Here is a 26,433-nt window from a genome sequence, read left to right as displayed (position 1 = left end):
ACATTGGAGTGGAACTAGTTTGAGAACGGGAGGAAGAGTACCTTAACATTCAAACAGGAAGATAGAGGTGGAAAGAAGAATCCCTTCATTTATTCCTTTCTATCGGCATTGTCCACCTACAGCTGGAATCAGAAAACTCAGTCTTTGTCTTGGCAGAGAGATATTGTAACTTTTAAAAACTCTGAGATGCCCAGATGCCTTCTAAAGGTGCTGCCTTTACTTAGATACAATAAATTGGAAGATTAGAATCTGGGTAATTGAAACTCTGTTTCTCCAGGGCATTCCAGTTCTACAGATGCCAAAGAAGTGTCCAGCCTCTTGATTTCTCAAGTAAAGTAGTAGTTATGACTCAAGACATGGCACCATAATCCCATCCCTGCCCCTCCCTTACTTTTCATTTTGTGAATTCTATAGATTTTGTAAGAAGTTGCTGAATTTATTTTTTTCAAAATGTCAGACATCTTTGTGACACTGTCCAGATATTTGCTTAGGAATTACAATTGGATTTTTTTCTTTTAAAGTGCTAAGATTATCTGGAAAAAATACTTTTCCTCTGCTCACCTTTGAGGAGGACTCGTTCTTTCACTTGCTTTTCTGGAAGCCTAAAGATTCCTTCTTTTCTTTCTTTTTTTTAAATTTGTGTGTTTGTGTGTGCAAGTGTATGTGTGGGGGGTTGCATGCATATACACACATACTCACAAACACGCTTGCATTCCTATGTGGCTGAATCCATTTTAGCAAATTATTATGGAATGACTTTGTGTCCATAATTTGTCTCTGAATTAGTACCTTAAGGAAGAAGCCTATGATATGCAAAGAGAGACAGATATAGGAACAAAGGAAAAATAAGATTTCTAGTAGGAAAACATCCATTAAAGTGCCAAGAGGTGATTTAATATACAGTTGATTACAAGAGCTGTATTCAAAACATAAAACTGTGGGGATTTCTTCCCATAGAAATTTGTAGTGAACAAATCCATAGCATATTACAAAGCTATGATTAAGCCTCACAATTTTTTTCTAGTAATATTTTCTAAACATCAACACCACTTCCAGCTTAACGTTAAAATACTTTTTCATCTGCCTTTTATGAGTGGTTTGGTTAGAATGTTCTTGTTATCCTCAATGATATGATTATGCACAAAAGCTTACATTCTTTTATCAGCTCTTGTTTCCTTTTCAGATGTTCATTTAATTCAGATACAATGAACTGAGTATTTTATGAAGCAAGATTCAGGAAGTCCAGTTCTTGGAATGGATGAAATCAGGCTCATTTTGAGTTGGATTTATACAGGCCAAGTGAACTCATCCATGGGCTATATCATAAGGAGATATTTGCAATAATATGAGACTGAGGACTGTTTTTCTTTTTCCTCCCTATCCAATTTTTGTATTATAAGTCAAAATGTTGTTCTTATCCTCCACCTTACTATTGTATGATGTCTATATAGACACTACCTTTGTAAATGTTGTACAGTTTAGAACAGGAGTTCAACTTCTGGTTTCTTGAGCATTCGTTTTGGATTTTTGGTCCAATTACTATCTTCAGAGGCAGTATGGATTAGAGGATAGAGTATTTGATGGGCTTGAAGTCAAGAAGACCTGAGTTCAAATCGCTTTTGAGACGGTTACTACTTGTGTGGCCACCAGCAAGACATTCAACCTCCCAGTCTCTTCCTTTGAATGGGTTGGGCTGGATTACTTCCAAGATTTCCTCCAGTTTTAAATCTTTGATCATATAATTATCACTGAGGAGGTTCCAAGTTCTTCATTCCCCAGGCTGTATGTATTCAGTGCCCATAGCTCTCTGACCAAGAGACTTTTAGGGGTTGTGCATGGCAAGTTGTGGGACTGGTTGGATGATTTGGAGGAGATTTCAATTCCAGCATTCTTTTTGCATTTCCAGAAGGAACTGAGCAGTGGCATTTGTTATGTCCCAGTCTTCAGTGAAGTAGAATTGCAACCTTAGAATGAAATTCTTGATTGTTGAAACTCATTCTGTACTTTCATAATTTTAAACCAAGCTAAGAAACATGGCATGAACATGATTTGTCCCCAAAGTAAAACTGTTAATACTTATCAGAGAAAGGGATGGTCTGTATCCCTTTTGCATCCTAGGAATATTTCTCTAGAATGCTAAATATTCTAGGCACTTTCAACCTGCCCTTTTTTATTCCTTAGGCAAGCTATGGTCTCTCCATGTTACCATTTCCATTTGAAAACCCAAATCCTCTTGCCCACTATGTGAGGATGAAGACAATCATAACATGAACCTAGCAGATTCTTCAGGCAAATTTATTCTTCAGTCCATCAAGTATTAAAATCATGAAGCCTTCTCAAAGAGGAAAATGTGTTTTGCTCCAACATTTGTCCCTAAATCTCTCCTCATATGCCAAATTTGTACTAGCCCATTTGGGAAAAAGAAAGAAAAGAAATACTCCACTGGAAAAAGGCAACATTTTCCTCTCATAAATACATACAGGAAACTACATTCCTCAGAAACAAATCACAAACTTCTATAAACATGAAAGCAATCAGCAAGAGACCTATAATTCTTCATCAATGAATGCATAAGAAAATAGTCATTCCAAACATTCTACTTTGAACTTAATTTTAATATCTGTAATTACCAGAACCTGGGTGCAAGTTCTGCCTTAGACATGTTTTTTAGCCCTCAGCAAGACATCTAACTTCTGAATGCTTTAATAAATACTCTAATGCTGTCAGTCACAGAGAAGATACCAACCATCATTGGTAAGGAACTTTCCTTATCCAGACAGGTTCCTCTGACAGTTAAATCTTATCTTTTGTCCTAGTCAAAGTAGTTAAATTTTAATATTTTGTAGCTCATATTGCTAGTAATTCTACATGAGCAAACTCTTTAAATTGCAAGTCTTTGAAACTTATCAAAATTCCTTCTTTTTTCTGTAGCATATATACAGTAGAATAGTTGAAATAAATAAAGGTCACTATCACTGCTGACAATGTTTAGCATGTTAAATGGATCCTGGTCTATGAGCATGCTAATCTCTCCTCTGTTCCAATCACAGGAGCCATGCTTCATACATTTCTGTATACATTTTAGGTTTTCTGGAATTGTTATTTTTGGTAGCTACTGCTGCCTGCCCAAACCCTATAATAGTATCTCTATTGGTAGTGTGAAGCCCATTCTCCCATGGGGACCATAGAAGAAAGGGCCTCTAGCCCTAATTCCAAGATTTAGATCTCATCTATGATAAATTACTGTGTGACTTTGGGTAATTTATATAACATTCCTAAACTGACAGATGGGTTTCAGAAACCCAACCCTAGAACCATGATCTTCTGTCCAACTCAACCAGCTAAGTAATCTTAGGAAAGGAAAATGACTGTTAGATCTTGTCAATGAACCTTCCTTCATAGTGAGAATGTTGCCATGAATAAAGGAAAATCTGAATAATGGATTATGTTGTGTTGGGGGATGGGGGACAAGAGTGAGTCACAGGCCTGGGGTAAGGAAATGGTGACTACTTATACCTTTCTCATTTAAATTTGACTTATAATTTAGTTCCCCCCTCCTCTCTCTGACATTCTCTCTCTCTCTCTGTCTCTCTCTCTGTCTCTCTCTCTCTCTCTCTCTGTCTCTCTCTCTGTCTCTCTCTCTCTCTTTTATACACATTTCTCTCATTCATACTTTCCTGACACGCATAGTAGATACTTAATAAATATTTGTTGACTAGACCTATAGATGTGTCTCTCTGTTTAAACTATCCAACAATAATAGGAAGAGTAGAAGAAAGAATCAAATAGATTAATCTTTTAGAAGATTGAGACCATCTAACTTCTTTCTCCCTAGACTCTACTTAATCTTCCAGTGTCTTAGAATACCCTCATTTTTTTTTATTTCAGTCCCACAGGAAAATCTGGTTCTCCTTTCCAAAGCTAACCTTCTACCTGTGTATCTGATGCCATCACTTTATAAATAAGGGAATGAATATTTATTAAGTGCCTCTTATTGCCAAGAACTATGCTAAATGTTTGACAGGTATTCTAATTTAATCCTCACAACAATCCTGTGCAGTAAATATTGTTATTATCCCCATTTTACATTTGAGAAAACTGAGACAGACAAAGGTTAAGTAACTTGTCCAGGATCACACAGATACTAAGTGCCCGAGGCTTAATAGTCTCCTCCTTGGTTTTTCCTTCATTAACCTTTTACTCTTTCATCTATACCAAATCTCTCCTTTTCTAGGGCTTCTTCTACTAGAAAATCACAAAACTATTCTAACTGACTCCACTACAAATTTATGTCATACAAACTCAACTGAGCCTTCATTGCTGTTAGGCAATCCTTCTCATCCAAGTCTCTCCTCGATAGTTGCTGATGTCCTGCACGTTTTTGTATTGGGCCCTTTTCTTGTCTTCCATTATATTACCTAACCTAGCAATCTCATCATCCCCATGAATTTAGTTATCATCTCTATACTGATGATATTCAAATCTACCTATCCTCCCCTCCCCTCTTTGCTGACTTCCAATTTTGCATCTCCAACTGCCTTTCAGATATCTCAAACTATATACCAAGTAGATGTAAACTCAACATATCCTGAACCAATTATCTTTTCCCCTTCCTCAGCCCACCCCAAGCCCAATTTCCCTGTAAGTCTCAAGAGCAACATAATCTGCCCAATACCCAGATTTCATTATCCTTGACTCCTCATAATTTTTCATAGTGCCCCCATCCCCATTAAATACATTTCCAAGGACTTTCAGTTTCAACTTTTCAAATATACCCCCCCCATTTTCCCTCTGATACTACCATTACCCTGTTGTAGGCCCTCATCATCTCATGCTTGAACTATTGCAGTATTCTATTGGTGAATCTCCCTGCCTTCAGTCTTTTCCTACTCTGGTCTATTCCATTTGGCTGCCAATGTGAGTTTCCTAAAGGCAGGTTCAACCATGTTATCCCTTTCTGCTCCACACCCAACCCCATCCACCACACACATGCAGTAAACTCCATTGGCTCTCTCCAAAATCAAATATAGGAGTCTCTTTTTGGCTTTCAAAACCCTTAATGAACTAGCCTCCTTCTATATTTCTAATGAATTTACACCTTACTCCCCATCATGCATTATTTGATCCAGTTACACTAGTTTCCTAGCTATTCCACAAATAAGATACTCCATTTCTTGGTTCCGGAAATTTTCTCTGACTGCCCTTCATGCTTGGAATCCTTTTCTTCCTCATTTCAACCTATAGGCTTCCATTAAGTTACAATTAAAGTCCTATCTTATAGGAATCTTTCCTAACCCTTCTTAATTCCAATACTTTCTTTCATATTATTATTTTTATTTATCCTTGAAATAGCTATTTTGTACACATTTCTTTGCTGATTTTCTCCCCATTAGATTGTGTGCTCCTTGAGATCAAGGATAATGTTTGTCTCTTTTAGTAGCCCCAGTGCTTAGCATGGTGCCTGAGACATAGAGAGTACTTAATAAATGTTTATTGATTGATTGTTTGGTCTGCTTTAGGCTATCTTCCCTGCTTTGTCCTATGTTTTCCTTCATATCTTGAATTGACTCTTCAATACAATTACTCCTAAGCCCATTATTTTTGTCAGATTTCTTCCTTTCAGCAGATCTTACAATTGTCATCGCTACCATACAGACTTCTCTGGTTGTATAAACCTCAACCTGCCCTCCAAAGTGATCTTTAGCTCATCTAAGTGTTCACAGAACTTTGCCAGGACTTTGTCCTTTGAGCATCTTCTCTTATCATCCTTTTTATTGAATATGTCTTTCTCCTCTTCCATTTAGGTTGTATACTCCTTGACAGGGATATTTTTGTAACCCTGAATTATATACATAGTAGGTACTTAATAAATACTTGCTGGATTTAATAAAATTAAATGTTGCAAATACTAATAAATTAGTTTAGCAAAAAAAAATCCATTCCACATGATGAAATAGAACTACTTTTGAAGTAATTTTACTCAATGGACCTGATTTGTTGGTTAAGACATGCTGTTCAATGCCATCTGCCCTATTTGACTTCTCTTCAATCTATTTTCCCCATTGAAAAGCCATGTCCTAAGTGGAAGAGGCTTCTTGCATTCCTAATTAACCTCTGATGTCCATAAAGTAAGGAACAGGTGGCTAATCCCGTCTGCAATTAATAGCATGTGCATTCATGGCTTTCACAACAAATCTCATATAAAGGGAAAAAGAACAATTACTGAGAAAAAAAATTAAGATTTGCTTTAGAGACTACCCAGATGAAAAAAAAAAGAACCAAAATATTTGATTCCAAAAAAACAATCCTGAGTTAGTGGAGCTATCTTCTAAATTTAATTTATTATATTTTTCAAAATGGTAGCCCCACTGCTCATTCTTGTCAAGCAATTGGCAAGTTTAAGGAACTCAAACTATTGTTACAGTTAATGTATATACTTCTAAGTTGATGTACATTGGGTTTATTATTCCTATTGACTGCAGCTACTCAAATTGTGCACAGACAGTCCTCACCTATTGTCAATCAACCTTTATGTGAAAACAAGTTAGAACAAATAATACTACAGAGAGTCACTCCATCAGACTTGGGAATTGATGGTCAACTGGATATTGCTTTACAATATATGGGATTTTATTACCACCTATTAATGAAAGGGTGACATGGTGTATAAGGGACATTGGGCGTGGAATCAAGAAACTTAGTTTGAAATACTACTTCCAGTGTCTTGGTTGCATATTCATGATCAAGTGGCTTAAATTTTCTCAACTTTCATCTGTAAAACTGGGATAATGGTATTTGGGTTGCTCAACTCAGCAGGTTGTTTGTCCTATAACCATGAAGCATAATGCAAATGTAAATTATGATGGAGATGATGCAATTGCAAAGTGACATAGTTTCGTTAGGGCCATGATTGTTATTGAGAAAGAACAATTTTTTCATTCTCACCATGTAACATAACCTAGCCATCTTATTTTATTACAGTGTGAGTGACATATAGATGAGTATATAATAGTGGAAGGTTTTTATTTTGATTTCATGTAGGGGAGAACTCTCTCCACTATAATCCCCTGCCATAAAGTATTCAACACAGTTAAAAATTTGCAAAGTATGGTTTAATGAGATGAGGATTTATCAGTTAAGGCTGTCATTATATTAATAGAAATCATATTAGACATAAATTGGCAGATACCTGTAGTTCTTGCCAAAGTCCCTCTCATTGAAGACACTGCTTTGGTTCCCTTTACTGAGGAGACAAGACACAGGAATTATAGATGATGAATAAGGAATATACCACTGATTGAATTTCCTTAAAACACACCATGTGCTTTCATATCTTTTCTATCTGTTCACATTAGGTTTTCTTCCTTTCATTTTTAAAAAAAACATTTGTTTAAGAACATTATTGTAGTCTTAATCTATGTAAACCATATGCTTTGGGATTATACATTTCCCCAAAGGCAAAGATTATACAGATATGAAAAATAACAAATACAAAAAAAAGTTTGCTTCACTTTTCTTTATAAAAGATTTTAGTCAAGTTTTGTAATACCTTGGCATCATGGTCAGTGTTCCCATAAAAATACTGTGCTATATGAAATGATACAATCTGTGAAGCATTTCCCATTATGTAGACACCGTGTCTTTAAATTATAGCAATTTCTTAAGATTTTAAAGCAAAATGAGCTCTTAGAAGTGTGATTAATAGCAGGGAATGAGGCTAACACTGGGTCATCAGTGGCACTCCATTACAAAAAAGGGTTGGACTAATAAAAGCATCCATCTATTTGACCAATAAAGCATTTGAATGATATGCTTATAGTTTTTATCATGTAGTAGTTACTTTGTACTGAATAAACTCTGATTTTACGTGCTGAAAAAGGCAAACCTGTTTAGATGGCTTATGCCTGAATACATTTAATAAGACTCTGTGTGTTCGGGAGCTGACATTTTGGCTGTGGATTCTAGTATTGGTGGAATTCGGGTCCAGGTATACAATGAGCAGAAATCTCACTGCCCCCCCCCCTTGCCCCCTCTTACCCCCCCCCCCAGTGTCTTCTGGTTCTGTGCTTTGGGTCAGGGGGAGACTCAAGGTGAGTGATCTCCATATCTGTTTATATCACTTGATTGGACTAAGGCACTATATATGACCCAAATACAAGGTTTCAGTAATTGACACACTCTATATGTTGGCTTAGTCTCATAGCCATGTACCTAGTCAGCTCACAAATATGCTGTCATTCTTAACAGTTACATCAAAGACCATCATAATTACTGTAAAGACAACTCCCAGCCCATGGCCTGTAGGTGGGATCACTACTTTCCATTTCATGTACAGAGAATTATATATATATATATGTATATATAATTGAAGTAGTCAGAGCTAAAGGAGAAGAACCAGGAGAATATACCCAATTGTTACCTTATTATAAACAAATCCACCACCAAAAGCTGCCCAATTTCAGATTAAATGCAATGGACATTCTTGGTCTTAGAAAACACATCATAAAAACTAAAAATATATATTTTTTCTCTTTGTGAAGAGGTTGGGGATCATGTGTTAGTTTGGGGATTTTTAAAACTATTTTTTTCTTTGTTTAAAGGGTGGGTATTGGCCTTTTGGGGGATTGCAGAGACAAATAAAGTGCCTGGGGCAAATAATAGAGCATTAATAGAACTTTTTAAAAAAAATACATAGTAGCTGATGTAAATCTTAAGGCTTATGTTCCATACAAGGGTTGTGTGAGGTATTATTTTCCCATTTTTGAAGATGAGGAAACCATAGCTTATAATTAATTTGTGCACAATAATATAACTAGTAGCCCTCAGGGTCAGGATTCAAATCCCCAACTTTGGTCTTCAAATTCTGATTGTCCAAATTCAAATACAATATGATTTCTAATACATTATGCTTCTTTTCATGATTTAGAACCCCATTTCTGATTAACTCTTGAATGTCTGAAGCTCTCACTGAATTATACTCTCAAATAGTTTTTCAAAGGAAATGATACATTTCTTTGATTAGCACTTGGCACTTAAGTGGAAATTACACACCTGGCAGGCATTCTGATTTGTCAAAGATGAGGGGTGAGTGAGGAGGGTACTTTGGTAAGCCACAGAAATAAGTTTGTTTCTTAAGATGTAGAAAATAAGAGCTCTGTGTTATTTCCTGCCCCCCCCTTTCTCTTCATTGTCCCTCCCCCCTTCAAGACTAGCACAAAGGAAGATTATTGATAAAGAGTACAGGGATTGGGAAAACCTGGCACTGTGCTGTCATTACCTGATTTTCCCTCTGACTCCCAGAGTGACCTTGGAAAAGTCCCCTAACTATTCTTCCCAGTCATCCTAACCACATGCATGCTGTAGTTTAGTATGGATTCTGGGACTTTCAGTTCCCCAAACAATTGCGACAAAGAAAAGGATTTCTGTTCCTTGTTACAGTAATATTCATACTTGCATCATCACACTGTTGAGCCAGTCTGATGTTCTAATAGAAGAGAGACAGAGACAGAGACAGAGATAGAGACGGAGGGACAGACAGAGAGAGATTAGGATACAAGGACTGGTGGGGAAAATGTTCTGAGTGATTCATTAACATGAATATAAAATCACAGAATCTTCTCCACCCCTAGTTAAATCTTGAATATACTTGGGAAATTACCTCAAAACACATGGTAGAATTCAGTGGCTATGTTGACATGAGGAAGAGAAGCAGGGCTGAACAATAGAGAACCAGAGACAAATAAAAGAAGAGAACAGCAGAAAGAGAGGGATAAAGAGACAGAGACAGAGAGAAGCAAAAAAGACAAAATTGGCAATTGAGTAGGGATGTAGTTTGGGAACACGGAAGGCAGGAAGCAAGGTAGGTAGGAAGGAAGGCAAAATTGGCAACGTCGGGGTTTCTAGGAGAGAAAATAGGGAACTAAAACTGGAGAAAGAAAAAAAGAAATAATCCAGGTGGAGAAGAATTTGGGTTGGTGCCTATAAGATAGAAAGAAGTTGAGAGGAAAGGGCTGAAAAAAGAAAATTAGGTAAATTTCTCATAAATATCCTAACCTTTCCAGACTTTTGATTCCGTAATCTTTTTTGTGTTGTTAATGTAAAGGGAAATGTTGCTTCCTTTGTACATACCTTCATCTATGATTTCTTGGCTTCTCCTATCAATTCTTGTTGGACAGCCTTGTTTTATTTTTCACTATTAAATTTAGTAAGGGTTTTTTTTGGTAAGGTGACACAATGATTATATTGTACATGGTATATTGATGAACTAATTTAGGTTCAATGTATATTAAAATACCACATCACAAACTTTTCAGAATTTAGTTTGTGTGAGTTTTTTTTTTTTTTTTTTGGTGGAGTGACTATTTGGAATTCTACAAATTTGTTCATTTGTAGGCAGCATAGGCTTAAGTATGTCTTATAATAGGGGTTGCTCATATGGCAAAAGAAGCATCAGGATATACTTTTTAATAAAAGATTAGAATCTATGTTTGACCCATTGATAAATAAGTTCAGTGTTGCTCAAACCAAAAAGTCCACTGTTTAGTTGCTTCCAAATCCAGCTTCTCCTGTTTTTAAGCTAGGTAGAACATAGTTCATCAGCAGGCAGGAAAATCAGAAGGTCAAAAATAGGCAATCATTTCTTTCTGATTGCTTTTTTTTCTTATTTAGAAGATCATCTCTTTTATTTCTCAGTAGAGAAACCATCAAAGAGTTAACAGGATTTCACTTGATCTTCTGGCTTAGATGATGATGAGTAATGCTAAGTTGGTAACAGCAAATTGTTGTTTATAAGCAAACATGGCATTGTGTAAACAAGAAGTCCTGGGCCCCAACTGGTCTGATTTCATGGTGGTCAGCAGCTGATATATGTAACATACAACCTTTCTGCCTCTCTAAATGTCAGAAGAATGACTGTTTGTTTGTCTTGAGTTCTTCCCAGCTGTTTACTCTGTAATGCATTTGCCTCGACCTTGATTCTAAGAGTGGCCCCTTTCTCCTCCTCCCTGTTCTGTTTACGCTAGTCCTGCCCCCAGTGTCACCTATGAAATCTGTTGATTATTCCACCAGGTTAATGTTAAATTGCTCTTGCAAGATGATGTGTTTGTTCATAAACACAAAAGCTGGGCCCCTTGTTTACTGTACCCATGGCAGCAATCAGTTATTAAACAAATAGTGCTTTGTTTGCGGGGTGTGAGCAGCAGTTTATCCTGCAAGGTCTGGAAAAAACTTAAATGCTAGGATTCTGATAAAGGAGAAAAGGGGAACTTGTCCCAGGAATGTGGCTGAAGCAGCCTTAGGTTTGCTTTTCTTATCTTTAACTTGGATGAAGGGGCTCGAAAGATTAGCAAGTTGTTTGGTTTTTCTAAGAGATTTCCTTAGTGTAATGATGATAGCTACCCAGTTGTTTGCTTTTTTCAGGAGGGGAGAGCACTCTCGTACAAAGAAGACTAACACAGTCATAGAGCATCAGATGGCTAGAAAATTCTGTGTGGCACAAACAAGGACTTAGCAGGCCTAGGACAGAAGTATACTGCCAGGAGCGAGGTAATCACCCAAAAAGGTGGACTGCCTTTCAGTGAAGAACCATCAGGTGTTGGTGGGGTGGGGGGTGTAGAGGTTTTAAGCCAAATACGAAGGCATATATTTTTTCAGGTTTGAAAAGAAAATTCCCACTTTTATTTTGATGCTCCCTGATGAAGTCCTCTGGGATTTAAGGGAGAGATGTTTAAATGGAATGAAAATCTCTATAATCAATATTTCAGAACGAGGGCTAATTCTTTTTCTGTTCTGATTGCTCTTTGTGATTTTTTTTTAAAATGTTTTGATTAAAATCCAAGTAGTAGGGGGCATCTCCTGAGTCTGTTTGTGACTCTTTGCTCCTTGGACACAGAAAACCTAATTAGACAAGGCTTCAGCAATAGTTTGTCCTTTGGGGTTGTTTTGCAAACAACTAAGAAAAATTAGCTCAGGCCATCTTTGTTTTTTCAGGCCTTGTGTTTGTTGTTGTTTCTGAATATGCCTGTGTTTCAGTACCAGCCAGGACCTGTTAGCATTTGCTGTAAATTGCAAGGACACTCTCTGAAGAAGGAAAAAAAAGAGTAAGACTTGCAGAACAATGACCTTGAGAGACAAACTTTAACTCTCTTATATTAAATGGGGCCTGTTATTTCATCTCTTGAAAATGACTCAGATATACACATATATATGTATATGAGTTTTTGAAGGATAAAATTAAATAATTGTCCTTTTCACTGCCGAGAAATGCAAGCAACAAAATTCTGATGGATTGTATTCACTAACTTGCTATAGTGATACAATTCGTTATGGTCACTAGAGCGGTTATGGGGCTTGAGGTGAAACAGAAACTACTTGAAGTGTGTAACCCAACAAGCCAGTCATTAATTGACTAGTATAGCTCTTATGAATCAAATCCTTTCTGCATGAAACCATATAAAAATGTTGAAATTAGAAAGGATTCGAAACTGGTCTCTGGTCTTTCTATAGCCTTGGTATTTATTTTAAAGTTCTTAAGACTTCATTAGTTATAGAAGTGAAAAATCTATTGTGTTTGGTGAAAACAATTTTTAATTAAGACTCAATGAATACCTGGCCTGGTCATGCTTTGCATTTCAGAAGCCTTTCTCAGGAGAAGGCAAACAAGAAGCCTAAGCAGTAAGGAAACACAAAGTGTTTTTCTTATATTCAATATTTAATTTATCGTTGGGGCTTTGGCTCAGCTAATATGCAAGGGGTCTAGCCTTCTTAATCCTTGGCATTTGTGTCTGCTAGTGTAGTGTGCCTTTCTGCCCTGCTCAGTGTGTCCCCTGGAGCTGTGGACACTTAGCTAAAAGGTGGTCTGGGGAGGGGAAAGATTGGGAATAATGGAAAAAGAGGTTGAGAATCTGGAAAAAAAAAAAGAAATTTGACCTCTCTAACTGTGTGGAATAGGGAGAGAATATGGCACTTCTCCACACTGCTATCCTTCAAGGAAGGGATTTCAGTGCCCAGGAAATGTGGATTAAAGCAGGTCCTGCCCGAGAGAAATTAATACAGCTTTCGATTGATGATTACGTTGAAATTGTAGCCCCTCTCCACCCTTTCCTTTGAAAGGCAAATTATCATATCTTCAGAGTAAGCAACGTTCTGATTCAAAAGAGGGGAACAAGGGCAATATGATCTATTAATGTTGCCCTCACTGGATAGTAAAGTGCTGGCAAATTAAATACCTTAATTCTTCTTATACCATTTGAATTGATCATTATTAATTGTATTATAAATGCATATATAAGCATATTTGTGTATGCAGTTAATATATATTTGTGCATATGTAATTAATATGTTCATATATATGAAAATACATATTCACATAACATGCTACAAGTTTTAGGAGTTTTTCCTTTATTAATTATTTCTAAATTTTCCATTGGGACAGATGATTTTGGTTACTAAATAATGCATACTGTTATAGATGATCCTTAAAATGTTTTAAACCCTTACTTTCTATCTTAGAATCAATATTGTGTATTGGTTCTGAGGGGGAAAAAAAAGCAATAACGGCTAGGCAGTAGGGGTTAAGTGACTTACCTAGGGTCATGTAGCCAGGAAGTGTCTAGAGGAAGAGACCAGATTTGACCCAAGACTTCCTGTCGCCAGATCTGGTTCTCTGTCCACTGAGCCACCTTGCTGACCCCCTTAAATGGTTTAAGAGCTCAAATCCTAAACTGGGCTACTCAGCCTTTTCAATGAAAGATAATAGACTGTTTTTCAAAAAGAGCAAAGGATGAATTGATGATGAAGTCACTCTGGAGACAAATGGACCCTCCAGTGCTTTACTGAAAGGTTAGGCTTGCAATTGGAAATGAGGTACCAGGTGGTCTACAGCTCAAGTAAAGGGATTTAGGCTTCTCACAAAGCATGGGGAAGAGAGAAGACAGTACAGCACTAAGAGCAAGGGACCTACATTAACTTAGATGCCCCTCTTTCTTTCCCTTGGGTCACATGCAAGGTTGGTATTAACAATAATAGTAATTACACACGTGGGTCTCCTAGCCAGATGAGGGTTGTGTTCCTTCCCTCACTCTATGATTTCTAGACTTGCCAAAAAAAAGCCCCAAACATTTGGTATCAAATCTCGGGTCCTGTGAGGCATGCCCAGTTTGCCCTTGCTCCTCCATCATTGAGCAGACACTGCTTTCTTTTCATCCAGGGGGTGAGCAGAGGTGACTAGCCCCCTTGTGGAACAGATGCCAGTGCCATTCTGTGGATCATCTAGCAAGGATGTTTTCAGAGCAGTGTGATTTGTTTCTTTTCCCGTGGGAGCCCCAGCATATCACCTCTAAGATGTGTTCAACCTCTGCTGACCCAAAGCATGGGATGAGTCCAGTTTTGCCCCTTGATCTCCCAGATGGCCAGTGGAGTAGCTTTCTCTTTGTGCCACGGGGCCCCAGAAGAATGAGGCTCTTGACAATCTCATTCCTCCTGGATTTTTATTTCTAAGTGCTAAATGAAATTTCAGATTTTAGATATGTCTAGACATACATAGTGCACGATAAAGTTGATAATACATTAATCATTTCTAACAACAGGTAATATGCATAATTTATGGTGTTACAGTGCTATCTTTTTGATATTTATGATGGATAATGCTCAGTTTTTGCCCTCATATTACTGCTTTAAATTATACCACAAGAAAATTAATGAGAAAGTAGATTTATGGGTTTCATTTGTTTGTCAATTCGGAAATTAATTGGGTGTTAATTTTAGCCGTCCCTCATCAGACCAGGTCTTTAGTATGTGTGCATTACTTTGCATTCATTGAAGCCTACCTCCCATTTACTGTGGGTCACTAGCTTTGCATACATTAAAATAGCCCTCAGGCTCATTCTCTTGATTACTTTTTGAACTGCCATGCATTAGAAAATTTACGCCTTTCTGTTATAATTATGAAAATTCACTATAGGAAGATGGTGCTTGCATAACAGTGAGTACACAGTTTTCTGTCTTACATCAAGTGCCTGAATTTTGTTTTTACCTGGGTGCTCTCACTTGATACCTGAGTCAGGGGGACACGACTTGCAGGCCCCCCAAATCTTAGGGGCTCATTTAGAATCCAGGAGATTTTCTCTTTGATGAAGAAATATTAGCTGCCCTTGTCATTGTTTTGTACTTTCCCTCTGTTTCTCCTTACTACATAGCTGTCATGAAACCATCACCCTTAGACAATGACTCAGCACTGATAGCTGAGACCAAGGACCTCAAGTCAGTTTTTTCCACCTGCTTCCTTCACCCTCAAGTGTAATTTTTAATCCGTTCACCATAATCCTTTGTCTCTTCAATTCCAAATTGCCTTGCTTTTTATGAATGGCTCAACCTCAGAAACCTTGGAGCTTCGGCTTCAAAAAGTTTAGGTATTTAACATCAGCCCATGGATCTTATGTAATGTCTCTTCTGCTGGAAAATTAGGATGGAAATCTTCTGGGGCCTCCATTTGACATTCCTGCTATTTTAAAAATCCATTCATCTGGAATAACTGGAAAAATAACCATCTTTAGTTTTGACGGTACTCAATCTCCAAGGTATGCACAAGGGCAAAGCTGAACCCAGTGATCTAGGAGGCCCGGGGCTTTGACTGTGCCTGGGAGCAAGCATGGCTGCTCAGCCTTCCTGCCTGAAACTGCGTCTTTGTTTGAGTTGGGTTTTCACCTAAACTTTGCACATAAAAATGAAGCAGCTAATACGCCAGAGAACTGTGCATAGGTATGAAGAATAGAAGCTGATACGTTATAGTTTTATTTCTTTACAAGCTAACCAAGTGGGGTCACTGTATTTTTTCCCTGTGAAGCAGAGGCACTTTTAAATAATAATAATAATAATTTAAAATAAAGAGTAGAGCCTATTGTTTGGGAAGATTTTAGCCCCAAAGGCACATCTTGAAAAACTGAAAAAAAGACAGAGTACATAGCCCTCTCTGTGGTTGACCAATTGATTTTAAAATAATGGACATAACTTCTAAAATAATGAAGTATCTCTCCCCTCCCTCCAGGATTTGGAGGGAGCTTTTTATGGTCCTTTGCAACTGCACAAAATCCTTTATTATTCACACATTATGTCTAAGACAGATATGATGAGACTGAAATGATTGGGTTTGGGGGGTAGAGAATAGGGGATAATCACTTAATCTTTTTTTTCCCCTGAAAGTGATTTTGCTATTAACTTTTCTACTTTTCTCCCCATAGAAGTAGAAACATATTTTACAAATCTATGTTTAGTTTAATTTACACATCCTTTCATGACTAGGCCAAGTTCTTTAAGGGCATTTATTCTACTTCATATAAATAATTGATCAGCCAAGTTAATTTACTTCTGCCTGACTTGGTCAACCTTAATTAACTGCCCTGGAATAAAGACTGAACTTTTTGTTAGCTTAAAATCTTTCACAAGCATGATAACAAGGGCTTTATTTCTCTTAAGTTTTCTGCACCAGCCTTGTAACCAAGGAAATAATAATAATAAATTCATTGGCATAGAAATTATGAATTTTCCAGAGTACAATTATATTAACAGCAACAATAAATAAGCTTCCTGGACCCAGTTCTCATCCTTCTCTGCGTGTCCCTCCAGCACATACATAGATCAATCTTTTGAAGTCACTGGCTCTGTAGGGTTGCTGGAAAAAAAAAAATGAGCACTGGGCTATTTAGCTTCTCAAAAGCTTTACAGCACTCACAGAATTTGGCAGTATCTTCTGGAGAAATGTGTTTATTAATCTATTTAGTTGATTTGGGCAAGAGGGAGATGGTAACCTAACAGTGCACCCCATGCCATTAGAGCCCCAAATGCAAAAGAAATGCCAGAAATCCCTCAAATGATCTCTAATTTATCTTGTAGGAATTTTATTTGTACATAGCTGTTTATGTGTTGTTTTCCCCCATTAAAATGTGATCTCTTTGAGGAGAGAGACTGTTTATCTTTATCCTCAGGCTTACTTAGCATTGTGCCTGGTAGCTAACTACTAATGGGTATTTAATAAATCCTTCCTTCCTTCCTTCCTCCCTTCCTCCCTCCCTTCCTTCCTTCCTTCCTTCCCTTCTTCCTTCCTCCCTTCCTCCCTTCCCTTCTTCCTTCCTCCCTTCCTCCCTCCCTTCCTCCCTCCCTCCTTCCTTCCTCCCTCCCTCCTTCCTTCCTTTTCTCCTTCCTTCCCTCCTTCCTTCCCTCCTTCCTTCCTTCCCTCCTTCCTTCCTTCCCTCCTTCCTTCCTTCCCTCCTTCCTTCCTTTCCTCCTTCCTTCCCTCCTGCCTTCCCTCCCTCCTTCCTTCCCTCCCTCCTTCCTTCCTTCCCTCCTTCCTTCCCTCCTTCCTTCCTTCCTTCCCTCCTTCCCTCTTTCCTTCCTTCCTTCCTTCCTTCCTTCCTTCCTTCCTTCCTTCCTTCCTTCCTTCCTTCCTTCCTTCCTTCCTTCCTTCCTTCCTTCCTTCCTTCCTTCCTTCCTTCCCTCCTTCCCTCCTTCCCTCCTTCCCTCCTTCCTTCCTTCCTTCCTTCCTTCCTTCCTTCCTTCCTTCCTTCCTTCCTTCCTTCCTTCCTTCCTTCCTTCCTTCCTTCCTGCTTTCCTTCCTTCCTTCCTCACTTAATTTATTTATTAATGCCCTGCTTTTCTACCATTTTAGACATATGAGTTATTATTATTTATTGAAATAGCATCAATAGTCCCAATATTGTTTTAAATTGTCTGAAATTTTGATAACATTGTTTATATTAACATGCCCTTCAGAAAAGCTACATGTCTCCAATTGATGTGGTAGATTATATGAAATTTTCAACCTACATTCAACCTTTAGCACTTGAGTAATTAAGAATATATTCAGACCAAAAATATTCCCTTTATGTAATTCAGGTCCCAAAGCCTTTTCCTTTACAAAGCAGAAACCTAACTTACAAGCCAAGCACTGCTTGGCATTATTCCTACAAAGCTTGTACCGTCAGATTTGGCAACATCCTTCGGAACCAAACAAAGAGAGATCTTGGGCCTTCTCTTTTAATTGTTTATTTGAGGTTGCACTTCCCCATTCCCGCTGCCTCTGCATGTCAGAACCAAGGAAATAACTTTTAAAGACCATAAGTTTTAGGAGTTTTAATTTGAATGTTATTGCTGAGTTTATTGTCCTGTCAAAATTATAGTTGCAGAATTAGAACTTGCCAGATAAACATTTTGGGTCTAGGTACAGAGTTTATGTCTGCGTTTTCAACACAGTAGCCATTTTTAATAGAACAACTCAAATAAGTCCATAGACCAGTATATAGACTTTTTAAAAGAAAACACTTTTTCTTTTTGTTTAAAGAACATTAGCTATGATTTGGACACTCTCAACAATTGTTAGTTGCTTTGGTTCCCACTGGGAAACAACTGTTCTCTACCCCAAATGCACTATGAGTATTTCCTTTTTCTGTTGTTTGGGCAAAAAAATATTTTTTTAAAGAAGGCTCTTTTGCTTTTGGAATAAAATGCATGTTTATCAAGATGAATCACTTCATCCCTTTGCCATCAAGAAAGGATTGAAGTTATGTGGGTTATCATGAAGACTGTTGTTGCCTGATTCCTATATCTTGGGCTAAATATCTAAGTAGTTTTTTAGTAGACTTACTTTCCAGACAGTAAGAACATGAATATCATTTAAAAAATACTTAGAGTCAGATTAAAAGACAGGAATGAATCAGTTGTTTCTCCTGAGGTTATTTCTCACCTATCAAAGAAAAATGCCATTCTTAATCCACTTCCAATCTAGTTTTTTTTTAATCTGTCTGATTTTATGTAGCATTTTTGTTTTGTTTGTTTTTAAGCAAAATTGGAACTTAGTGCTAAAGCTGAATGAAAAGGTGTGAATTTTCCCATCCTTTGATTCTTCAATTTGATTCTCTTTCGAAGTTTACCAGGAACAGAATTAAACCAGGCTTTAGCAATTAGAAAATCTTCATGTAAAAGTATCAATGGAACATTTTCTGTTTTATGATTATAGAATCATTAAATATGAGATACCAAGACCTTAGACATCCTCTAGTAAGAGCATCTCATCTTACAGTGGATGAATCTTAAGTCGCTGTGGCTTCCAAGGTTACAATTGCTTGTCAGCAAGAGAACTGAGATTTTAAGCTTCTGACTTGATCTTAGCTATTCTTTTTTATGACAGCTTTGAAACTGAAGCTGTGCCACCAATACCTCATAGCAAAATGGTACAGTGGTTAGAGCGATGGATTTAGTTTTAGAGAGATGTGATTTATATCTTACCACAATTACTTACTTGCTATGTTGTCCTGGATAAGTCACTTACCTATTCTATATTATTCTAAATATATCTTCTCTACTTACATATATGTGTGTATATTAACAATAGTTAGCTAGCAAGATGTTGATATTATTAGCATTTATAATTATTATACATAAGTCTCAACAATGACGGGGCATCATTTTTAACATCTATACTTCTGTACTTGTCTTTATGATTCAGTAATTATTTGCTATGATATTTTCTTTGTCTCCTTTGCTTGTGAATATGTTTTCTAGGCATTTACCTACTCTAAATGTGGCCCCAGCCCATTGGTTGTTTTGCATTTCTGTGGAGTGTTATAGCTTTAAGACCAAGAAACTAACCAGTTTCCATTTGGTGAAATAATTAATCACCCTGCCCTGTGCTTGTAAGAGCCAAGATAACTTCCAGAGGTGTGCAGACTGGGAACAAGGAAGAGTGAAGGTGCTCTGAGAATCTGACTTATGGCCTCTGATGTTTCAGGGGCTTCCAAACTGACTGAGGAAGATTTCTCAGAGATTTTGTTTTGTTTCATTTTCTTCAGATTTTTTATTGTCAGAAGATTTTAATAGTTTCATTGAATTCGCACAGGATCTTTTCTTTTTCTTTTGTACAATTATAGATCCAGCGCTGGAAGGGGCCCTTACAGGCCATGCAACCCAACCCCTTTTTCTTAGAAATGAGGAAACTGGGCCCACAGGTGTTAAGTACTGCTGAACTTCACACCCCAGAGGTCCCGGAGGGCAGAACTAGGATATTTACCAAAGCTCTCCAATTCCAAGTCAGGCTCTTATCACTGGCTTCTCTACTGCTTTCCTTTCTTTTGATGATATGAAATTATAAGAGTTTCATCACAATAGATAATAGATGGTCCAGGTATATCTTCCCGCCCTTGGTTTGGGTCTCCTGTATATTTTAGACTGAATCTATTAGGGTTTCCTTGAGAAATGCTTACCTGAAAGTTACATACCAAATTTGGAGTCATTTAGCTTCTTGTGGGAATGATAGAATATTCAGGAAGACTCCAGTTGAGATTCAGACTCAGATACTTACTTAGCTCTGACCCTGGACAAGTCACTCCACCTCTGTCAGCCTTAGTTTTCTCATCTGTAAAATGGAGCAGATAACAACATCCACCACCCAGAGTTGTTGTTAGGATAAAATGAGATCATATTTGCAAAGCATTTTTGCAAACTTTGCATTGTGAAATCAATGTCAGCTGTCATTTTTATCATCACTATTCTTCTTCTTCTGTGATTCTTTTGTTGAAAACTATTGAGGACCCTCTTGGGAAGAGTCTCTAATGGTTAGCAAAGAATAGGCATATTTTGAATATGATTCGACTTGTAAGGCATAACTTCATTGTCTTGGAGGATATGTAAGTGCTCAAACTGATGAAACGTTGGAACCTAGAAGTATTAGACCTCTTGTTTGTGGGCTTTTCAGTGGAAGTTACCTCAGGGTGCTTCCTAGCAAAGAAAGTTATCTCTTGTTGGAATCTCACTGCAGAATGTTACTTAAATAGTGAATGTTTTGGCTTTACCCCCTTATCTTCTGTACATATTAATTTTTCATGTTGTACCTAATATGTTATATAGAGTGACTCATAGTTTTTCAAGTAAAACATCCCGATGTAATTAGGGAGATTTAATTATGAATTCTGTGTTCTTATGAAAATATTATTTTTCCTCTCTAAGGGAAAAAAAGATGTTGATCCAGTGATGGTATATTTAGAACAGTCTTTCTAAAATTATAGCTGTACCAACAGATACATAAACATAAACTAGTAGCCCAAACCATTAATGAAAGATAAATTGTATGAAGGAAAATGACAAATGTTTATGGTTTAGGGGCAGCATTGAAAACAGAGCATGTCTCCTTAGACGCAGCAACTGTTTTAACAGCTGCATTTTTTCCCCTCCCAATTCTTATTTCAGGTTTTTGAGTCATGATGCAAGAATCTGGGCCTGAGACAAAAAGCAACGGTTCAGCCATTCCGAATGGAGCAGGCAGCGGCAACCACTTACTGGAGTGCGGCAGCCTTCGAGAAGGGAGAGCAAACGGCGAGACCCCATCCGGGGAGATTGGCGCAGCGGATTTAGCGCATATCCAGCAGCAGCAGGTACCGTGAGAGATCCTACCACACTCCGGCCCAAATAAACCACTTTTTAACCCTTAGCAGACTTGGATTTCCAGAGCTTTTACATCATGACTGCTTTACATCATGAATGGGAGTGAGTGTGTGCTTGTGTGTTGGTGTGTGTTCTGTGTGCGTGTGTATATGTATCTGTACATAGAGATCAATCGCCTTCCCTCTCTCTCTTTCCATATCTCAAGTCAGACTAGACAGTACCTGAAAGTGTAGTTGGCATGGGCACACCATAGGTAATGGAAAGGAGAAGAGGATGAAACAGCAACCCAGACAGACACCGATGAGACAGAGACAGGCAGAGACTGGCAGAAGGTAACAGTTGCCTCAGAAGCCACTCAGTGGCACTGTTCCCACGGGATGCCTTCCACAGGTCCAAAGTGTTCCTGAGTGTGGGTGCATATCTGTACCTCAGAGCCACCTATAACTGTTTGTCCATGGAGAGTGAAATTTAGTTTCTGTTTCTGATCACTTACTCTCCAGGACTGCCCTGCAAGGCATATATTAGTAAGGATTTCAGTACTTCTTACTGCCTGCAGATATGGATGAGAGTAAACACCTTAGATCGGGACAAGAGAAATGAAATAGAGCCAAACTGACCATGGCACGTGGTGATATACTCTGCCAAAGGTAACCAACTTCTTTTCCACAAATAAATTGGCTTTGCCCAAAAAGAATTTTTTTCCTGCTACCATTTATGCCTTAAGTGCAAGGAATACTCTTCCTTTTCTGTTAATTTGTCATTTGGACAAATGGTAGTAGACTGTCTTTGGAGCCTTACTGAGAACTTCCACAGGATTCAGTAAAGAAGGACAGTTGTTTTTTTTTTTTTTCCAGAACAGTTTCTGGATCACCCAAATCATTAAGTCCTTAAAGATTTTCCTGTTTTCTTCTATGAGGTAGACAGCCATGGGTTGGTATTTTAAAATGTGCTTTAACTTTTGCCTTCTCCAAAAAAAAGTTTTTAAGAAATTAAGCAGTCCTTTGATGTCTGTGTTCAACATAGGTTGTTGGAACCAGCAGTTGACTGAGAATGAAAAATGAGTGTGAGTGTGTGTGTGTGTGTGTGTGTGTGTGAGAGAGAGAGAGAGGGGGGAGAGGGGAGAGGAGAGAGGGGGCGGGGGGTGGGAGAGGGATGATGCCCAGTCTTCCGATGAGTACTACTGACTTTTTCCCATCTCTAGCATTAAAATGCATCTACTGTCCACTTCTGAGAAGTGACTCTTGACATGTTCTGTCTATAAGATCTGTGATGCACATTTAGTCTTAATCATATGGCCAAGTTCTAACTACTAAGATTTGTTAGCCAAGCACAACAATCCGTAGCAGACATGAGTCTTTGTATTTGTGCCAGGACCTTCACATGCTTCACATGTACCTTGCACAATTGGGAATGAGTGGTTGGTCCTCTGTGGTGCTATTCTTCATGTCTTTACCAGGAAGAGGCCAAGTTTGAACGTTTTTCCATAGTGTAAATTGGAATCAGTGTGTTGGCTTTTCTATCATATACCACTGGTAACCTGTTTAAGAGTACATAATTGAATAAGTGAAAAACTCATAATGTCTTGAGTTTTCTTTTTGGTAACTAAACATCTCTGAAAATCTTAAAAGATATATTGATAAGGAAAAACTTGGGGGAGGTAAAAGGGAGGACAGTAAACCCCTCCCCATACACATACTTTAAAAAATTTACATTTCTTTCTAGGAGTATCAGTAGAAAAATTAGATATTGATGGCCAACTAAATGTCTTAATTACTACTTTTTAGGTAGAACTATACTTAAAGTAGGTTATTGGCATATGTGTTCTCTCTCTCTCTCTCTCTCTCTTTATATATATATATATATATATATATATATATATATATATATATATATATATATATATATATATAATTCAATTAGAATAGATTTTCTGACAATCTGTTCCAGCTTGCGTCTTCAATATATTTTGGGAAAAAAGGTGGGTTTCTAGTCATTGTACGTATTTTGATTGATGAAGTTTAATATAATGCCATGCACATCTCATACTTAACCAAGTAATTTTAAATAAGATCTAAACAGCTGCTTAAGTCATTGCTGAGTGGATGATGAAAGTTTTAGTTGGTAAGGATGAGAAAAACCTGTACTCAAAAACAGAAACTCTAGGATTAAAAAGGTGTAAGTGACTAAGTTTATCAGAGTTTCCTGAAGCTAAAAAACTGCTACAATTAAACAGCTCCAAGAAATGTATGATACCAAGTGTGATAGACTTGGGTTGTTTCAATCATTTTCATCCTACAGGTTTTTACTTGAAGTGAGAATACCGTCAGTGAGAAAATCACAGCCATGCTGAATTCATTACTGCGGTAGTCACACAAAACCACGGATAAAATTTCAATAACTGCAGGCCACAGTTGAGTAAACAGTTGCACTGAAACTTAATTCCTGTTGACTTTTTCCCTCATTCTTCGCCAGGGGCACATTCTGATTCGTAGTGCAAAGACAACAGGGGTTACAGCTTTGATTAATGTAGGACACTGGAAGAGAATTAGAACAGGAAAATATGTTGGAAGTGCATTCAACACAAAGGTTTGGCTTAAAAGGACGTGATAGCAAAATGAGTTAATTATGCTTTGTGTTGATGAGAAGGTTATGGAATTTTCCAGTTCCACCTCGCTCATAATTGATGATACATGGAGAAAATTTATCCAATCCACTGTATTTGTCAAGGCAAAAATGTTAGCCCTTCCACATTGGTTCTTTATTATCCAAGGTAATTATGCATTGTAGCAAATGTCTTTTCAGAGAAGAGAACATAGACAAGGACCAGCTTTGGAGAATATCTGTGTGTGTTTTGTTGACTAGAAGATCCTGCCATAACTCAATAGTCATTACTCTTATTCTTTTCACCTTAGGGAAGGTGCCATTACACAGAAATGGAGAAACTTGTACACAATATTCCAGCACCCCCTCTCCCATCCTCTTTACTCTCTCATTCACTCATCCCTGAATATATTATTCTTATCTAACTTCGCACACATGATCATGAGGAATATAAATATTTCTGATAGTAGTTTTTAAAAACAATGTAATTTTTTTAAAGTTGAAGAACTAGATCTTATTTTTCTTTTGTCAACATAGTCATGCTTTTTCAATTGCAATAATCAATGTACACTTTCCATTGTGGCACCTTTCTTAGTCCTAGAATTAGATTCTACATGTAATAACAAAAATCCACTTTCTTCCAACTAGAATTCTTGCCCATAGACAGACCTTAGGAGCAAATGTTGTTACTTAGTTTCACAGTTATTTATTTGTTTGTTATTAGAGAATAGGGAAAATAATTCACAATAGTCCACTAAGCTATTTGGATTAACAGAGCTTTTAAAAAGACTGAAATTTTAGAAAGCAGAATTCTGTTTCTATATAGCTTCAGATGGGAGCGTTTACAGATAAGCATATTACATAGAGCATAATGTTTAGAAGTTTCTCTGTATACAGCATATGCTGTCAGGTCAATTAACAGAATGCATACTAGAGAATGTTTATTCAATAAAAATGAATAGCTGCTAAATAAAACAGCTTTTTCTTAACAACATTCCATTTAATGTTGGGGTTCCCCCCTCCACCTGGCACCTACATTGTCTCTAAATCATTTTATGGAAGAATATGACTGTTGTTGTTTAGAGGTGTGTCTACACTTTGCTAGGAGGTGGTCACTTTGCAGAACTTTTGTCAAAAGAGAGTGTTGGAAGGTCAGTTGTACGTTTTTCTCCATTTGTTAATTTTATAGATCAGGGCACTGTCTTCAAAGTCCTTTTTGACATGTGACTCAGTGGATCATTTTTTAAATGATAATTGTTCAAGATTTCTGACCTTTTAATCAGTATGGGGTAGAAGCTGGTATAGGTAAAGTGCTCCCTTTAAAAGGGAATGACTTCCATAGATCAAGGATCATGGAAGTCACACAGGTTTGCTCATTTTCAATGGAGCAAATCTAAAAGGATATAAAGAAAGTAAATACAGATGGAAGTATCAATATATTTTGAAATGTGTTTGGGGAACAAAATGGAATGATTACAAAGAAAGAGCTGGAGACACTCAAGAACTGTGGGTCCTTATCTTGAAGAATTTGATGACACACTTGAAAGGAATAGGCAGGAAAGAGAAACAATGAACATTAGAGGATCCTACAAGTATTCATCCTTTGATATACCCCTAGAGTGTCCAGAAAACACTCATCATGACTGGTGTCTCAGCAGTTCCTGTAGTGGCTAACATTTTCAAATTTGTTTTGGGGCAGATGTTCTTTCTGATCCAATTGGAATAAAAAGGATTTCATTAGCAAACATTTATTTCCTGGGTTGAGAGGTGCAAGGTAGTTATGAGTAGGCTGTAGCACATTAACAAGAAGTATTGCACAAGGCAGCCAGCACAGAGGGTGTTATCAGACAGAAGTATGACTAGGGAAAAAGCAGGTTGGTCACGTACTGAGGGCAAGAGATGGACAGCATGGAAGTGCAATTGTGTCCAGGTGGTAATGCAGAAGGACTTCAGAGAGCCTCCAAGGAATAGGAGTCAGGGACAGGGACATGGATGAACTTATACCCTCATCAAATATTGAATAACAATGAATAAAAAAGAAAACATTTGAAAAATGGAAACTATTTCATTTTCATCTCATCTGAAACAAATGTACAAGGAGGGTCCTAGGCTCCCTGCATATTCTTCTATTCTTCACTTCCAGTAAAAACAAACAAACAAACAAACAAACAAACAAAAAACTATATAAAGCATTGGATTGGGAAGGTCTGTATTTATCTGTATTTCTATACATCTATTTGTCTATCTACATATCATTTCTCTCTCTCTATATATATATTATATATATATATATTTGTCATATATATATATTTGTTTTTCTTTTTCTATTTCTCTATTCATATACCACTATCATCTACTTATCATCTTTCTATTCATCTATTTCTCTCTATTTTTATGCCTTTTTAC

The 26,433-nt window shown here is 37.3% G+C and overlaps 1 protein-coding gene across 17 annotated transcripts in view; it reads left to right on the top strand.

Annotated features, from left to right (window-relative positions):
* FOXP1 (forkhead box P1) overlaps positions 1-26,433 on the top strand; it is a 661,259-nt gene that overhangs the window by 376,055 nt on the left and 258,771 nt on the right. For 14 of the 17 annotated variants that reach the window (XM_056804416.1, XM_056804414.1, XM_007500086.3 and 11 more), the window contains one exon: positions 21,232-21,416. In XM_056804416.1, coding sequence (XP_056660394.1) covers positions 21,243-21,416 — 174 coding nt within the window. In that variant the 5' untranslated portion in view covers positions 21,232-21,242. Of the gene's footprint in view, positions 1-11,418; positions 11,545-21,231; positions 21,417-26,433 lie in introns of all 17 variants that reach the window. The other 3 variants (XM_056804413.1, XM_056804409.1, XM_056804408.1) reach the window with 1 other exon arrangement.

This window comes from Monodelphis domestica, chromosome 7 (assembly GCF_027887165.1).
Source record: "Monodelphis domestica isolate mMonDom1 chromosome 7, mMonDom1.pri, whole genome shotgun sequence".
In the NCBI taxonomy this organism is placed as follows: domain Eukaryota; kingdom Metazoa; phylum Chordata; class Mammalia; order Didelphimorphia; family Didelphidae; genus Monodelphis; species Monodelphis domestica.
The sequence above is the reverse complement of the archived record's forward strand: the minus strand, read 5'-3'. Positions and strand labels throughout refer to the sequence as shown.